The sequence below is a fragment of the Corapipo altera genome, unplaced genomic scaffold, assembly GCF_003945725.1.
Source record: "Corapipo altera isolate COAL_440 unplaced genomic scaffold, ASM394572v1 61, whole genome shotgun sequence".
NCBI lineage: Eukaryota > Metazoa > Chordata > Aves > Passeriformes > Pipridae > Corapipo > Corapipo altera.
The window spans coordinates 5,576,390-5,594,894 of record NW_020884910.1 but is presented as its reverse complement, the minus strand read 5'-3'; the positions used below and the strand labels follow the sequence as shown (position 1 = coordinate 5,594,894).

At 36.1% G+C, this 18,505-nt stretch overlaps 1 protein-coding gene across 9 annotated transcripts in view; it reads right to left on the bottom strand.

Annotated features, from left to right (window-relative positions):
• Positions 1–18,505, bottom strand: part of STXBP5L (syntaxin binding protein 5 like) — a 193,951-nt gene that overhangs the window by 98,874 nt on the left and 76,572 nt on the right. For all 9 annotated transcript variants that reach the window (XM_027653282.1, XM_027653283.1, XM_027653286.1 and 6 more), the window contains exon 5: positions 3,859–3,993. In XM_027653282.1, the coding sequence (XP_027509083.1) occupies positions 3,859–3,993 (135 nt within the window). The remainder of the gene's footprint in view (positions 1–3,858; positions 3,994–18,505) is intronic.

The following is an 18,505-nucleotide window of genomic DNA, read 5'->3' as shown; positions in this document are numbered from 1 at the left end:
TCTTGCATCATATGCAAAATCTAAAAATTTTACATCCAAACCTGTTTCTCCTTCAAGTCTTCAAACTACCAAGCCTCTTCACCTGAGTCTTTCACTGTAAGAGAATCACTGTAATAAAAACAATTCTTGCAGTCATTTGATGGGCCTCACTGACTCACGTTTGTTTTTTTCCTGAGGATGAAGGTTACATTCTCTGGAATGAATTAATGTCAAGAAGTGTGATGAAATTCCTTGTGGGGTTGAAACGTTGGTAAGTCCATGAACAGACTAAAATGAATTGCTGTATTTGTTCTCTATGTTCCAATTTTTTTCTCTTATGCAATACCATCTATTATATTGCTTACTGAGCAATGTCATCATGACCTTAAAGGGACAAACTTGGTCCATGATGAAAGTCTAGAATGCAACTTATAGGTGTTTTCCAAAGGTGGAAATGGCCACACAGGTATCAGAATACCTCTCCAGGTTACCTTGCCCACAGTGTTAGCAACATATGTGGAGGTCCTCTTCAACCATGTTCTAAAGAACTCAGAGAACCGGAATTTCAACTGGGGTTTTTTTGTATTCTTACAAAATGAGCTATAATCTGTTTTTACAGTGACTTAGGTATGGTAATACGTAGTTTAACATTATAAAGTGAAAGCATTTCAGTTTTTAAAAACAACTAACCCGTTCAATCTCTTATTGATTTTCACTCTAAAGCCTTGAAATCCTAATGACAACTGAGTTAAAACTGCTTTATGAAAATTCACAGAGATTTCATTAGAAGTGGATACAAGTCAGTATAGAAAATGAGGAGTTTTGTAAGAAAGACAAGAGCTGGCTGAGAGTTGCATGAAGAGGGATGAACTCCTTCAGGCTTGTTTGAACGGATGACACACGAACATATTTTGTTTATAAACGCTCCATCTAAACTGAAGACTTGAAAATAGCAGGAGAACAATGACTTTTATTGGTCTTTTCTTGACAATAAGTTCGACAGAAATGTTTGTGCACAAGGCGAACTCTCTCCTTCCAACCTTTACAGAGAATAGTAACATCTTCAAACTAATCTCACGCTCTGAAATTATATAATCTATCTCAGAATTAAAAACAATGTTACCAGCACTATTGCCTCTTACATCATTCATAGTAAGGTTTTCAGGTTTTCCTGAAGTTTATATACATATGTTTTCCTGTTTTCTTTCATTTTTGAAAGTACCTAACATAATGCCCTATGAACTTATACAGTCCTGAACAACCTGGTCTTTTAGCAGATCTTACTGTGAGCAGGAAGTTGGTCTGGAAAATTCCAGAGGAGCCTTACAACATGAGCTATTCTATGATTCTATACTACTAAAACGTGAAAAACGTGAAAATTGTGTGAAATTAATGTGAAGATCAAAAAATATTATCAAGTCAGAACATATTCACGGCCCAAAATAAAATTTTTCTCAGTACTATTCTAAAGTAAAGTCTACTATCATAAGCTCATCATCATAAAGTACACTTAAAGTTCATAACATTCCCTTTAAAAGCTAATCTAAGTTCCATTTTACCTGCCAGAAAGCAATAGTACTGGAAGAGACATTACAGTTTATTACCAGAGAGAGTTCAAATTACTTTACTGAGAAAAGTCACCCAGTTTCAACTTCAGCATCTATAAAAGGCGGCTACTGTGGTAAACGTCACCATTACTCCCACCAGTCTCTTACTGTAATGCAGAGAAATTAATCTGGAGACAAAGAGGATTCCATGTCTACTTGTGTAACATATGCAAGGACGATGTCCTTGATTCCATATCAAGAAGTACATGATGAGATTGAAGGGAGAGGATACAGCCTTTTTAGGCAAGCACATTGCTTACAGGGATGAAATTATACTTGTAAGGCTGGTAGAACTAGAAGCAGTAATGAATAAATACCTATGCTGAACTGCCACCAAAACAGTAATTGTAAACTAGCTTTTTAGAAAAAGAATCTATTTCGGTAACCATGAAGCATCTCCAAGTACTTGAGGTGACAAGGCCTATCTATTATGTTGCCATTACCTTTCTCAACTTACGGAAGAAAAATTTTGGGAAATCTAGGTATGCTCCTACATAGATGAAACAAAGTGGACAGTTAAGAGAGGTAGCTTGCTTCCTTAAAGGTTCTAGAGAGGTATCTTATTTCTCAGCACCTAGTCTATGTCAACAACTCGGTACTGAAGCTTGCTAGAAAGCAGCCCTTTTTTCCCCACGCACTGAGAGGCATCATTCTATTCTGTTTTCATGAGAAAGGTTTGTTGTGGCCATTAAAAAATTAAAAAAAGATTTATCCCAAATAATTTTTAAAGAATTAGGAGGTGAAATTTGGTGTAAGGCTTCCAGTCCATAAAACTCAAAGACTTTTTCTATACAGAATAGAAACATCCTAATTTCGGGAGGAAAGAAAATGGTAAATGCACACAAACCAAAAATTGTTCTCAAAATCTTAAAGACATCATTTACCTAGTCAGTGTAATATATATATATGCATTTTAAAATACAGGAATCAATACCCCCTCTAATATGTCAACGTCCTCAAAACAAAGTGAGAATGAAAAAATAGTTAAGATACTTCTGACCCAAAAAACTCATCAAAATGAATATAATGTGGTTTTGGTTAAACCACATTTTCCAACAGCATTTTTGCAGCCAAAACTACCAAGCAGAGGTAAGGGAAGTCTTACAAGGGTAGAACAAACGTTACAAAATTTAGAACTGGACTAAAGATTTACCGGTAGACTGAATCCTGATTGCATTTGAATCCTTGTTTTTTTTCTCCTTTGAAGGTAAAATTACATTTTTATGACTGTGCCTATGAAATTTGGTGGGGGAAAAGGGGAGGAAACAAAATGAGGCATCAGTTTTATCAACTTGGTGGACAGAGTGATTAGTCAGTAATAATAGTGGGGAAAGAAAAGGGAAAGGGAGAATTTTTGAGAACTGCAGTTGTTACCAGTGTGATCTCTGGTTGGGACAGAGAATTAGATCCACAGCCTGTAACCCTAGACCTGTAACTGTATTCTTAGATCCTGTTCTCTTGGTTCACTGAGACTGGTGAATTTCAGTTTACTACCAGAGGTTACAGGTCCCTCACAACATAAAGCAGATGTTCCAGAAACTACATTAAGTACTTTGAGCTTTCTCACAGCAGGTCCTCTTGCTGGAACTTCACAGAGGAAACATCACAGAAAGAGGTTTTTTGTTTCTGTTGAGGTTTTTACTTCCAGGAAGCATAGATTTATCCTACCCAGATTTTTATATGTTTCCCTCCCTTTCATACCCTTTCATAACCAGGAACCTGGCTTAACCTGTCAGAGAACTATCATTTAATAGGCACTCATTACCTTCCCTATCACTTCATCAGGTTTTGATGAGTCTGATTTAACTTTGAAATAGGCACTGTGTGGAGCAGGAGACATGGTCTAGAGACCTCCAGACCCTTCTCATCTAAATGATCCCACAGTTCAATGAAGAAAAGCTCTCCACAGAGTCTTAGTGCCAATATACTTCATTATTCTTTTCATAGAATGGAGGAGATGGTGATCAAGCTACCCTCATAAAAATAGCAAAATCTGAATTTTGGAGATTAATGATTAGCTGTATCTCATGGAACCTCATAGCTAAACAGATTGTCAAACAACTTTTATATAAAATACAGTTACGTGGTCTCTATCATAAATCTGAATTCCTAATGTCCTGGAAAAGCCCTGTTAATACTGCAAATGCATTCCTTGAAATAAAAGGCTTTCAAAAGATTCGTAATATTTGTAAAAACAAGTATTTCTTTAAAATTATTCTTAAGACAGCTATGAAAATGACCATAGATACAAATGAAAGAAAACGGCACTTACAGTTCTATTGCCTTGTTCCACATGATAACATATCCCGAAAGAATGAAGGACTCAATATTTACAATGTGTGTATTTCCCCTCTCTGTTCCAACATACAGCCATTTACTTTGGAAAGGTAGATGGCAGTAAGTAATCCTGGAAAGGAAAAAAAGAAAACATCAAAAAATTGTGACTGACTGTCATGTAAACAATATTTTTTAACACTTTTACAGAAGAAATAATTATTCTTTTCATTTTATAACTTGAGAAAAATATGCCCAGCAGGTGCAGCATTCTGAAGAATGTGCAAGTTTGGGGGGTCATCTCCAGAAAAATCACAAAAGAGAACATGAAACAAAACAGGGCCATCCTGTCTGCCTATATTAAGGGCTGGGAAAAAGAGCCATATCACTTGAGCACTGAAGTAAGTTTATCTCCATGATACAAAAATTGCACTTTTATAGTATCCAAGACGCTCGAGTTGGGTTTTCTTATCTCCTTTCTTAGAGTAAGCAATTTTTCTAGATGAACAAACAGAAGTTAATGGATGTCAGTGAGATTCATGTTTTGTACAACAGAAGTGTAACACCATAATTCACACAAGTAAACACTCATTTATTTGGTATCTGGGAGAGTAGTGCCCTAGATAAAAGCATTTATCAAAACTGAATTACCATAGAAGACACACTCATATTATTCTTACAAAATGATGAACCGATGCTATATTATCTTGGAAAGATGTTGTGACAATTTCTCATGATAATACATAAAAGTTTTCACAGATGATGAATGAGTAGATTTGGGTTTCTTTCATATTTTAGTTATATAGATATTCAAGCAAAACTACATCTATATGAGATAAAAAAATATTTACTACTAAAATACAATGGAACGCATGCTACCTACAGAGACTGAAACTTAATCCAATCTTGTGATACAGACTGGTGAATTTTGACAAAAAGCAGTTATTTTGCTTGGTTTGCCATAGGTTATTATATTTATCATTCATTTCTACAAGCAGGTTATTTTTCGCTTTTATATATAGATTTGGTTTTTTTCATTCTTAACATTTTCCACCACTACCAAAGTAAAAACAGTATTTAAGAACATACATATTTAAAATTTTTCATTCTTGTGGTACAGCAATCTTTCTGAATGTATTATAGAAGAGTGAGAGGAGTGTTGCTTCAAGTGAGACTTAATTATGATAAAGGTCTGTTCTATCCACCTGTACAGGACTAAATTTTACCATTAGTTGTCTCATTTTGGCAATAATTCCAGTGCCTTTAGTGGAAAGAGAACTAAGTTTTTTGAGAGAATTGTTTTGAGAACGGGAATTATATTTTAGTATGTGTTACTGAAAATGCCTTCAAGCAGCAACATAGTACTTATACTGTGGGTGCAGTCAAATCAAAACATGTCCAACAGAAAGAGTTGCAGAAGGTATATGACACCTACATGTTCCTTACTGGAATTAAAGCTATTAGCTTTATTGTTCTGTTTATAACAGGTGCAAAGAATAATTTACCCTTTTCACTTTGTAATTTTACAAATGCAAAGTTGTTTTTCATGTATGTCCTGATTCTTCTCCTTAAACTAAACAACTCTAATTCTTTTGCTTTCTCTTCAGGTGCACCATTTCCTACACTGCTGGTTAAATTCATATTTAGTCCAGTTTTTTCTTTCATTTCTATACTAGCTCTTCTTTTCTTTCTTGCACTGCAAAGCATATGGATGCTTTGTTAGGTTCCAGCCCATAAAAAACTTCCCTGGTTGATAAACCCTCTTAATTACGTCACATTTATGTTCGCTCAACACTTGTTTGTAGTAAACCATTAAATTACAGGAAGAGAAAATACTTTTGACTTTGAAAGTGTTGAAAATGTGTCTATTCTAGGAACTGACAAAAAACTCTTGTTACAAAGTGAACCCTAGTTGACTTGAAAGCTGCTACTCCAAATGCTTGCAGTTGTGTCATCAGGCTAAGCAGGTTCAAGTCCACCTAGGACAATATTATTTTTCAGTATGGGGTACTGCAGAAAACTTGGTCTCTGATACTCAAGACTGAATCCAATACCTTGATTATGAATAAAGTTTCAAAATCATCTCAGACACGATATGAGACTGCTTTGGGTTGCTTTTTCTGATCCTTGTGAGTCCCTTCCAACTCAGTATATTCTGTGAATATGTGATTCTCTTTTTCGAAATTTGCTTCTAGGTTATGATCTCCCCATCAGACTAAGTGGGTGCCTAAATTCCCAGATATCGCATGTCCTCTATTTGCCTGCCTTAGGTTAAATATTTCAAGAATATAATGCTCTAAGAGCAAGGTCCTACAGAAAGAAAAACTGGACTACAGTATTAACTACTAATAAGTAGTTGGGCCATAAGTTACTCGACTCAGTTTCCTGCTGGCCTATCTGAAATCCCAGACACCAGTTGGTACTAAGTCTGTATACACAATATGAAGGACCAAAAGAGAGTTAGGTATTGCTAAAGAATGAAGAAAATTACCACAAATTTTCCTTTTTTCCTAAGCTCAGCTAATTCCTCTTAAATAATTTAATTTTGTTTGAACAAATTTATGGGACAGCCAGATAAGAAATTAATCTGCATGTTCTTTCTTCCACAAAGAAAACTACCCTATCAGTCTTCATTGTTTACCCAAACTGTTACTAGACATTACGAAATACAACCTACTACAATATCTGAGCTTATAAGAAAACGCTATTCCCTTACAGACAATCCAGATATGTAACAAACCTATCAGAGCATAGGGGTTACTAGGCATTTTAATACAATATATTGCTAGGTTTCACCAAACAAAGCCATACGATTTTCATATTCTCAGAAAACTCTGCACTTCCCTGAGGCACTTTGATTTTACATTATGTAAATTAAATGCAAACTGCTTTATATATTATTGACTTTTCACTTTTACAGAAAATATTAACTTGACTTTGGGGCTTGGAAGTTTTGAAGCAAGACTCAGATTTTTAACGAACATCTTCCATTTCAGTAAGTACTGAAATTACATAATGATTTCTTCAAGAGAAAACAATGAAGTCTCATACTGCAGTTTTCACTGGGGATGAAAGGCATTCTATTATATGATTCCATTAGTCATATATCCCACAAGCAAATTAAGATGTCCTTTGATGCCTTTACAAAAAAGAGTCAATAAGCCAGAAAGAAAGGCTGTTTGTCTTCTTAAGAAGGTAGGGGTTGTAGTAATTTGTGCCAGGATGAAGTGCTTCTGACAAAATTTAATCAGGTTGTCAGTCTGACTGAGATAACATGGAACCCAATTAAATGGAGACCTGAGAATTTGGTCAGTGTTGATCACTTAACAGAAAGTCAGAAATGAGGATATTACACATTCTTAGCAGCAAACCACAATATGAATCTCATTGATCATTATAAGAAATAGTAAAAAACATTAATTGATACCAAAAAGGTGTTTCTATTCTGCCAGACTAGTCTGTAACATTGTATTGTTTTTCCAATGTATTCAAAGCACAAAACAGGATATAGAATGTAATATAAAAAAACAAATCAAGAGGTGTTAAATAAAACACCCAAATCGCAATTTATGAAAAACTCTTTTTCTAAAGTCCTGAAAACACTTCTAAAATTATGTAAGCAACATAAGAAAGAGAATGGAATAACTGAAAGTGGCATTGTCAAAGAATTGAACCTCATTTTAGAAAAGAATCTATTCTGATAGCAAATCTTGAAAAGATATATTTTTCAGCAAATCACAGCACTTTACAGTCTAACAATCGTGGCCAAAAAAACCTCACTGCATATTACTAGAATACCACAGTGTTAAAATAATTTAGAGTGCTATATTCTCTAAAGTACTAGTAAAAACTCTGAGATTACTTAAAATCATCTTTATTTTATTACATTAATCGTATTTCTCGACGAAAAATAAAAACCCAATTTGGATAACACTTTTTTCTGCCTCTTCTTTGTTATTTTTGTTTTCTTATTTTTAGTATGAAAAATTTTGCTGGAACACTATTATTGGTGGAGAGTGGGGAGAGCTGCTGAAGGGGGGGGAGCAAAAATTGCATTTTTGTCAAAATTATGAACAGTTTTTCCAATTTAATTATTTAATTTCTCATTCCTTGACATCAAAACTGCAACTAAATTTATATGCCTTTTCCCTTTATAGAGATAACCTTAAATATGGACAAGCATTCAACATGTGTAGCCCTTATGCCCAGCACTGACTGGAAGAAGAGTTCAGTTTCTCTAAGTTCCTACAGAAAACAAACATCAACTTGAACTCTCTCAGAATCCTACCAAGATAAACTACACTGTCAAGGTTCTCAAACAATATGGAAGTCTCACAGATTTACAGGAAAAGAAAATGGCAAAACATAAAGGAGTGTTAACTTGAGAATATGAGGAGTTGACAGGAAGCAAGCCCAGTAGCCGCAAGGCACACCAGTCATGGTCCTGGGATAGCTCTCTGCTCTCTGTGACTACTGAGGTACTGCCACTGTTTTACATCCAATTTACAGTGCATTGTCCCAGCATGGATGAATTCAGCTGCTGAGAAAGCAGATCACCTTCTTAAGTAGGTTATGCAAATCAGAAATCTACCTTTTCATTACTGTTATCATGGCTCGCCTCCTGACTTGAGGAATTTTCTTCAGAATTCTCTGGTGCTTCCAGTACTCTCCACTAGTTTATGCTATTTCCTTCATCTGGTCATAACCACAAGCTGTTCTCTTGCCACCTGATAGAACCATCATTCCTGGTACTAGCCAATGACTGGTTGATATTCTGTCAGGTCCTCTTTCAAAGCAGGTCTTTTCTGAGAGGAATCTGTGGCCTGTATAGCCTTCAATGAATATTGACAACAGGGGAAAACCACTGCATGAGCCCTTCCGTTCCTTCTTGACTTCTGCAGGATTTCTTCTCCCCAACAGTGGAAATTACAGTTGTTGAGGGTGCCTTGTGACTTTCTATCAGCCCTCGTCTCCCTTCTTTCACCCAACTCATTTTCTTCCCTCATACTCCCTTAATGTTTTGGTATTTTTGAACAGTAGTAATACAAAACAAAGAAGACCACAGTTTTCTAGTGTCCCTTTTTCTCCAGTAGCTTTCTGAGGTAGCTTCTGGATAGCCAGCATTCTCAGAAAGTGGCAGCTTGCTTTTCTGTCTTTTCAGAAGGGAATGTTCAAGCTGAGATTCTTGCTTTAAGTCATGAAATGCATACAAGGAGAGATAGACAGATATTCAGGCAAAGCAATTTATAGTTGACCAGAAGTGCCTGAACAGCATAGTTTAAAGCTATAGACAATGAAGAAAAGGAGTTCTTTCCAGCAGATCAAGCAAAGGATGTAAATGATGAGCTATTTGGTCTCTGGAGGTATTTAATCTTCTCCCTGGACTACATATGGATTTGGAGTTCATCAGCTACATATGACTTGTAAAAAACATGTACAGTAACAGCAATTCTAGCAGCCTGCCATCCACATGAGGCAAAGTGTTTGCAGCAGGTGGTTGTGCAGTTCCCCAGATAAATGTGAGCTGGGTCTGTGCATAGTAATAATAACAGTGTTTCCCCTGCAACATGGAGTGTTGTTATATACCAGAAAGTCCTAGGAAGGCAGAAATCCAAGATGAATTCCATTACCAGGAATTCCAATGTATAAATGAAACTCTTATTTTAACTTGCTTGAAGTTTATGCACAGTCTTTAGGGCTGACATAAGAGCATAGGAAATACTTTAAATAACTAACTGGCATGACTAACAGTCAAATGAAATATAGAGCAGTGTAATATATCTGGACAGTTTTTTTCTTTTAGGGTCTTGGTAATACTATATCACAACATGAAACTTTCTCCTGTTCAAACTGGATTCTTCAAATACCACACAACATAATTTCAAAAATTTATAGTAACCCTACACACACAGATCCTAGCAGAAAGTGAATGAATCAAATGTGCCTTTGAGATTGATACTTGTGGTCCACATGTTTTTATAAGTGCGATTTAGTTTTAGTTTCAATTGAAATTTAGGAAAATCTTCTATTTCACATGTATTTTCTGCTAGCATTATCAGTTAACATTTATTTTGAACTAAAATCTATTAGTTCATCATATTTTATGTTTTAATTATGCAGAAGGAGCAAAGTAGAACTAAAAACACACTGTTCATAAATTGCATTAGATCCCTAGATCCTGGTGACAGCATAACAAAGAGTAAAGTCCATTGTTATTTAGGGATATCTGGACACAAGAGGAATATTAAGGTAAATCATATTCTTAAAATACTGCATGAGCATTTCTGTCTCTGGATTTTTTCCAGTTGAGTGTTATACAGACTGCTCAAATATTTTTTGTTTTTAGACTATCACAGAATACCAGAATCACAGAATATTCTGAGTTGGAAGGGACCCACAAGGATCATTGAGTCCAACCCTTAAGCCTGCACACGACCATCCCCAGAAGTCACATGGTGTGCCTTAGAATATTGCCCAAATGCTTCTTGATGTGTCAGGCTTGGTGCTGTGACCACTGCCCTGGGGAGCCTGTTCCAGTGCCCTGCCATTATCTGGGTGAAGAACCTTTTTCTTCAACCTAAACCTCCCCCTGACACAATTCAGGCCATTCCTTTGCGTTTTGTCACTGGTCACCAGAGAGAAGAGATCAGTGCCTGCCCCTCCTCTTCCCCTCACAAGGAAGTTGTAGACTGCAATGAGGTCTCCCTCAGTCTCCTCTCCTCCAGGCTGAACAGACCAAGTGCCCTCAGCCGTTCCTCATACGGCTTCCTCTCCAGGCATTTCACCATCTTTGTTGCCCTCCTTTGGACACTCTCTAATAGCTTAATATCTTTCTTATATGGTGGTGCCCAAGACCGCACACAGTAGTCAAGGTGAAGCTTCACCAGTGCGGAGCAGAGTAGGACAATCCCCTCCCTCTGCTGGCGATGCTTTACCTGCTGCCCCCCAGGACATGGTTGGCCCTCCTGGCTACCAGGGCACTGATGACTCATATTCAACTTGCCATGGACCAGGACTCCCAGGTCCCTTCCCATGGCACTGCTTTCCAGCATCTCATTCCCCAGTCTGTCCGTACATCCAGGGTTGCCCCATCCCAGGTGTGGAATCCAGCACTTTCCCTTGTTGAACTTCACATGGTTGGTGATTGCCCAGTCCTCTGAGTTATCAAGGTCTCTCTGCAGGGCCTCCCTGCCTCTAGGGAGTCAACAGCTCCTCCCAGTTTTGTGTCATATGCAAACTTTTTGAGTATCCCCTCCAGTCCTGCCTCCAAGTCAGTTATGAAGATGTTGAAGAGCACAGGGCCTAAGATGGAGCCCTGCGTAACTCCACTAGTGACAGGTCACCAGTCGGATGTTACCCCATTGACTATTACCCTCTGTGCTAGACCTGTGAGCCAATTGTTACCCACCACATGATGAGTATCCAGCTGTGGGTTGGACATTTTGTCCAGCAGGATACTGTGAGAGACAGTATCAAAAGCTTTACTGAAATCCAAAAGGATTGTGTACTACAGTGCATACACTGCAAATAAAGGTTAGGACAGGCCTTGGTAGGTGAAGAGTATCTAATGAGGAGTGTAATAATTAGAACTTAATTCTATTTTTCCATCAAATTTGGAGTTATGTGACTATTCAATTTATAACTACTCAGTGAATAATCTCTAGCAATAAATTCTAACTTATTGATGAAAGTCACAAACTATTTACAATTAAAAACTGTGAAACAAATCATCATTTAGCTCACACACAAATGTGCTTATTTCCTGCCTGAACTATCAGTACCTGCAAATTGTAGTACCACTTGAAGATATTACCTCAGTTTAGTCCTTGCAAAGTCATGTGTAGAGATCAATGTTTTAAAGAAAGAGCCAGTAAAGTTAATTGCTTTACATGAGGCAACATGTTCCCTCCAAAGAAACCCAAATGAAACATGGAGTCAAAGTAATGGTAACTCTTCTAGTGCTATACATCTGAGTGCCAAGGTCCCTTTCAAACTTGGTATGTCAGGGTATTCATTTTACCCAATCTGTCCACAGAACAGTTTTATTTATCTTTATTCTGTACTTTTTAGATACAAGTTTAATTACAGTCATTGCTGCTTGTACAACAGCAGTGATTAATTTCTGTATTAGAATATAAGAAATAAACCTTTGGGGTTCTTCTCTTCTGTTTCCTACTGATTTAATCTGAAATAATCCTGAAAGCCTGAAGTTAGGCCCATTCTTGATTTGTGAGCTTACTATTTGAAATGAATTTGCAATCACAATTGTAATTAATAGTTTACACCATTTCATAAATACTTGTTTTAAGATACAAATACTTATGTTAACCACATAAAACACTAGTGTAGCAACTATATGAACATTTGTAATGGGCGTCAACATAAATTATTTACAAGCAGTTAACTCAAACTTAAAAGAACTTAGAAAAAATCAAAAAGCATGTTCAAAAACATGTTTGATCAAATTAGTAAACCTGGAGATCTCCCTTGAATAAAGACTGAATTTATGAGGTTATTACAAGCGCTTTACAAGGACAAAGTGCAACTGGTCCTTTGGTTGTTTCCAGTTTTATAACTAACCTAGTTCTTATAACTAATCTTCTTACAACTCCATAGAGGGTCAGCCTGGCCTGTTCAACGTGGCATAACACATACAAAGAGACAGCTGCACTGTAACTTCCTATAATATAAGAATACAGGCATTTAAATTCACACTCTCAATAACTTAAAGGCTATCTGCTGTAGCACTGCATCATGTTACTGGGCACTACTGGAGCTCAAGATCAACTTAAAAGTCACTCTTGAAATCCCAGTGTACAAGGGCATGACGACCTTTGTAGCCTGTGTTACTAATAACTGTTTCATTTTCAGGGTGACAGAAAATTACTTTGCTTTCTTTTGGGCAAATGCACAGCAAGAAGACACCTTCTTTTGTCAGCTCCCTTTTATGATTTTGAATGCAAATTCATTGGGATGTGTTACCTTTAGGAGCAAGATCACTGACAGTGACAGTGGCATACTCTCCCTGGCTAGATCTCTAGTACTGTATTACACAACAGTAACGTTGTGTATGAACAGGTGTAACATAAAGACTTAGACCCAAGAGAAAAAGACAAGGAAATGAAATGAAATGTGCTTCCTTTAATAGAAAAAGATGCTGGAAGAAACCAACATACTTTTTATTGTCTTCTAGTTTGTTTCTGATGCCTACTCAAGGTCATTAGACAACAAAGATGAGAATAAAAACTCCACAAAATCAGTGAAGTGAGCAAATTAGTGAAATGGGGTTGGCAAACAGACTCTTGATTTCATTTTTGGGGAAAGATAATGTACATGATCTTTCTCTTGTCTACTGGCTTGTGAAATCACTATTTCTTATTTGTAGTACTTAATTTGTCCTTCATAAATTTCTTTGAATGATAAGTAAAAATGGGTTTGTAATACCAAGCACAGTGACAGTGATGTGTAATGCAGAGCATGATAAGAGCCACTGAATTTCTTAGCAATGAAGGAAAGCCAAATAACGAAGGATGGAAGAGGGAGATGGTATTCTCAAAAGATAAAGTTTTGGATTTGTTGATTTCATTGATTTTGTAGCAACTGCATTAAAAAACCCCAAACACCTAAAGGTAGAGTTTTTCTCATCCCTTCACCCAACACTGTAGGTATAAATCAAAGATGCAGTTCTTGTTTCCTAATCTCGTAGTTACAAAAAAGTAAATTGATACTTAGCTCAAAGATGAAAGGTTGAAACTTCTTTTTAGTTAAACAGCTTGGCTCCACAAGTTTTTAGAAAAGTAAACTAAAGATATGTTAGCATTTAATCCTCTGCTAGCTGCAAAATTCTCAAATCTGTGTTTGTCAGACATTCTTACTAAAGTAAGTTTAAAACCTATTTTATATCAACATCAATCAAGCTATTTTGAATGATACTCTACAGTCAGGATAAGACTGAAAGACTGAAATACTGAAATTGACTTCAATGTAAAAAAAATTGCATTTTTACATGCGTATGCTTTTTCTGTGTATACACACTCTTTTCCTTAACAACTTCTATCAATTAAAATCATGTAGACTTATTGGAGACCAGCTGTTCTCATTTGTTACGCTTCAGTAGACAGAGACTTTATGATTAATGATCCTTGTTTTTCTGCAATCTGTAGTCTCTCTTCTCTTCCTGCTCATGTACTGTTTAATGATATAATCTCAACACTGACATTACTAGCTCTATTTCTGATTTACTGGAATAATGCCCAGAGTTTATTGTGACAGAAGGAAAAGTATCCTAAATCATTGCATTGGGTACTTGCTTGAAGCTGACATGCGCCTGGGCAGAAAAGAAGCGGTGTGGTTTCCAAGAACCAAATTACTTACTGCAACAGAATGGGTGCACGTTCCTCACTGCTTTAAGATATGACTGGAAATCTAATATAACAAAGGTCAAAGGCTAGATCAGAACAGAACTAAGAAAGATGTTTCAAAAACTTTAATTTGAGAACTGTAGCAAGCTGAAAATTCCAACGGATAATGTAGACTGTTTATGCCGTCTGAACTTGTTTAAATTTTAAAAAGCATCTTTTTTTTTTTCTCTTGTCTAATATAACTATGTGTGATATGAGGTAGATGATGCATTTTCGTATTACAGTATTGGGCTTCTCATTTGTTATGACTAAGAAAGACCATGAAACACAATGTATAGCTGTGTATACACATATTTTAAATTTTCCTGTCCAAACCTGGCCTTAGAGAAATTTGGCAACATGGCTGCTATGTGAAAACAACAGAACATATTATCCTGTGTTTTCTCAGAAAAGTATAAATCTACTGACAAACATGCTTTATTTTCTACAAAGCATTAGAAACAGCAAGCACGCTGCTCAGCATATGATGTAAGGTTTGGCAGGATATAGCAACATTATGTCTACTGCTAAAGGATTTTTTCTTGAGGAAAGAAACCAACACAGAAGTTACCCAGGCAGACAATCAGAGGTGGTCAAATGACATAAAAATTAAATAATTCTGGACATGTTTTTCTTCCTTATTGAAGTAAAAACAGAACTTCACAAAGATGTTTTGCAAAATGGACTTTTGAATAGACACCTTTTTCTCAGAGAAATAATAGAAGGAACTACGGACAGAGGACAAGGTAGATTGGAAAAGAGGGTTTGTCAGGCCAGAGGTTCCTCTAGTCTCTATACTATTTTTAAGTCCTAAAGTAATTGTAATTGTGCTAGCTATGCATTTTTCTCCAGCAGTTCTGTCAGTCATAATGACTTCATGTATGTGTGTGTGGTGACTGGTTGTAAGTCATCTCTCAGGGTTTTTTTGGCCCTTCTGCTATCAAATACAGCTGCTTATTTCTGAAAGTAATTCATATATAGCAATTAGCCATTTTCTGTTTACCTTTTTTTAATGCACCAATGTGAGGACAATGTGAATCGATTTGTGAATTGTGAATTGATTTGCAATTCATTGATAACCATTAAATAGAAAAATATTTGGCAAATTATTCATCACATTTTGTCATGTGTTTTCTTAAGTCCCAGATACACGCTTCTAAAACAAAGATATATACATGTAACTGATGTCACGTGGCAACTGATTATTTTCTAAGTAGTTGTCAAAATCAAATTACTATATATTATGAGCTGATGTTATTATTGAAAATTTTAAGGTTTCATTATGGAAATGGAACCTTTATGTACAGAGCTGTGCAAAAAAAAGAAAAGATCTTAACTATCTTAAAAAGCTCTATTTACCCTCAGAGAAGCTGTTTAAAAAATAGGTATAAAAGCAGATACTGTGGCATAATGCATTTAAGGACATTTTTAATTGAACTGAAACTGAAAATAATATTGGTAGAATCATGATGGACTAAAAATTCCTTTCAGGAAAGACTGTGAAAGTCACCATTAAAAAAGAATAAAAATTCTTAAATTCAAGGTTAGATCTGGACATAAACAGAGATCCTTCTATATATTCTAGAATGAAAAATCTGACCAGGACTTCTGTGATATTATTTTAGAGTAACATCTACCTTGGTGTGATTTAAGCATAAACAAACCAAACTGGTTTTAAACTAGACAGTTTAAGCTGTTGCAGCACTTTTTCTGCAGTGGCACCGACTCAGATTGCATTACAAATCCCATCCAAACTGGTAAGCACAAATAAGCTAAACCAAACAAAAGTTAAGCCATGCTCTTATCTATGATGTTGTGACTGTAATGTTCTTACTACTTGCTCATATATACTTAAAAATACACACTAACTACAGTTCTGAGTTTCAAAAGGACACATTTTGAAAGGTTGTAGTAAATATGAAAGGTAGGCTTACCAAAGGTAGACTATTTCAAAATATACCATATATGAAATATAGCATATGTCAAAACTCAATACAGCATTTATAAAAACCATCACTATAAAATCCTATTTTAATGTCTATTTTCCACTTGATTTTACTGGAAAAGGAAATATTTTATTGGATATTTGAGAGATTTTCGAGTATTAGTTTTACAGCTGTTCTAATTTCACAAGTGGTCTTGGTACTAATACTAATGAAACCTCTTAGGAACACAATATTACAGAGGAAGGACAATCTGAATGAGTGAAGTACAAGAAGCGGAATTAAATTTAAAATGAAAAGGGCACAGCCTCAAACTTCAAAGAACTTCCACTTTAGGGTTGGAGCTCATGATACAGAAGTGATGGAAAAAGACAATTTCAATTTTCCTTGTCTTACTTTGCTTCCACAGTTAAAGGCTTGCACTGAAAAGCAGCACATTCCCTGCCAGTTAGATATACATCGGGGAAGAAGAGTAATTGGAGTATTAGTCAATCACAGCAAGACCACAAACACTGATAAGATGAAGCCACATAAAAGGAAGATGCCATTTTTGCATGTATCAGTAAATATACTCCTGCAGAGATTACAAAAGAAAATGGTATTGTCAATGGCCACAGCACAGATGGGACCCTATCTAGAATATGTTTCCTTGATGAATCATCAGCTCAGAGAGAACTGATATCAGAAGAAGGGCCCAAAGGAAAGGAAAGGAAATGAAGACAAAAATTTTTAAAGGAAAACACAGAATCTTAATTTTTGTAGTGGAAAAAAACCCAACCAAAAAACCCTCAGGTTGTGAATGTACATCAATGAGCTGTTTGTCTGCAGAGACAAAACATTTAGAATGTGTGATGATGTCAATACCAGAATATCATAAACAGGAAAAAGAGCCATAAAAATAAATCTGGTCTTGAACCTAGAAGGTTTTTTGCCATCAGAAGAATGAAATGGACATGGAACAATATTCATGAATAACAAATAGTAGATTTAAGCTTGAAGTTATATAACAGTGTAACAGTCCGGAGGAGATGATCCACACATCACTTAAACTGAGTAGGTGCCTGGGGCCACTTGTGCAGTGTGGTCTACAGGTTGTGCTGTGCTGTATGAAACCCTTGGAAGCTGGATAAACAGAGTCAGTTCATTGGCACAGAGAAGCCTGCAGGCAGCTCCCGCTCAGTGGTTGCACCACCTTCATCTAACAGTGCAGAGGGAAGTTTTAGTGTTAATGTCTGACAGTAAGAGTAATGCATACAGTTGTGTGCATTACAAGAAAATCCTATAATAACTTGAATGAATAAAATGGGGTAACACTATGTATGAATGGGGCCTGCACAGCCTGCTGGTTGAAGGCCTGTGGGATGATGCACATCTCAGGGTTTCTAGCATCTACAGAGATTTAGGATTTCCTATGCTACTCTCTCATTCTTTGTACTGCTGGCTATAATAAATTGCATTTTGAACACTGACTTACAGTCAGGGAGGTATATGAGTTGTCTGGTGTGCAACTAGGTCTTCACTAGAAGGTCCATATGTTTAAGATCTATTAAAAAGAAAATTTTAGGGATCACCTGAGTTTTCATTCTACTTTATCGAAATTGCATAGTCTCATAAATCTCTCAAACCTGTTGATTCTTGGTATCAATGAACAAATCTATGGTTTGCATTTTTGCTTTGTTGATTGTTTAGCTAATGTGTGTTGAAGACAAAAAAACCCAAAGTGCTTGTGCTTGATTTCTTTTTATGACCAAGACATTCTTCATTTCAGCTAGATTGCAAGCCACCTTTCTAGGACAAATTTTGGCTCTCATTAATCCTACAGGTCAAGTGTGCTATGAAATATTCCATAAGATGATGTAAGACCTGAAAAAAGAATGCTATTTTTTTACTTTTTTTTTTTTTTTAATTTTTTTTAATAGAGAAGACAGAGGCATGTGGTAGCTACATGAACATGATTTGGGTCAGTCTCACCAGAGAAACTTTCCAGTCTTTTGTCTTTCTGAAGTAACATCTGATAATGTTAATTTTCCTGCCCTGAAGTACTAAGGCCCTCTAGATCAAAGTTTTTTATGAGCTTCAGGAATCTTTTCAACTCAATAAGTGCATGAAAACACTGGTTTTTGAAACACCTGAGCATCGTTTCAAAAGTGACAGATGCTGATGCAAGACCACGCCACACATATAAAACCAACCAACCAACGAAAAACCAACAAAAACCAACAAAAAAACTCCCAACCCCAAAAAACCTGCAGAAGAAGGTTTTACGAAATCTTCTTCAAGATGTGGAAGTGAATGCCAATCA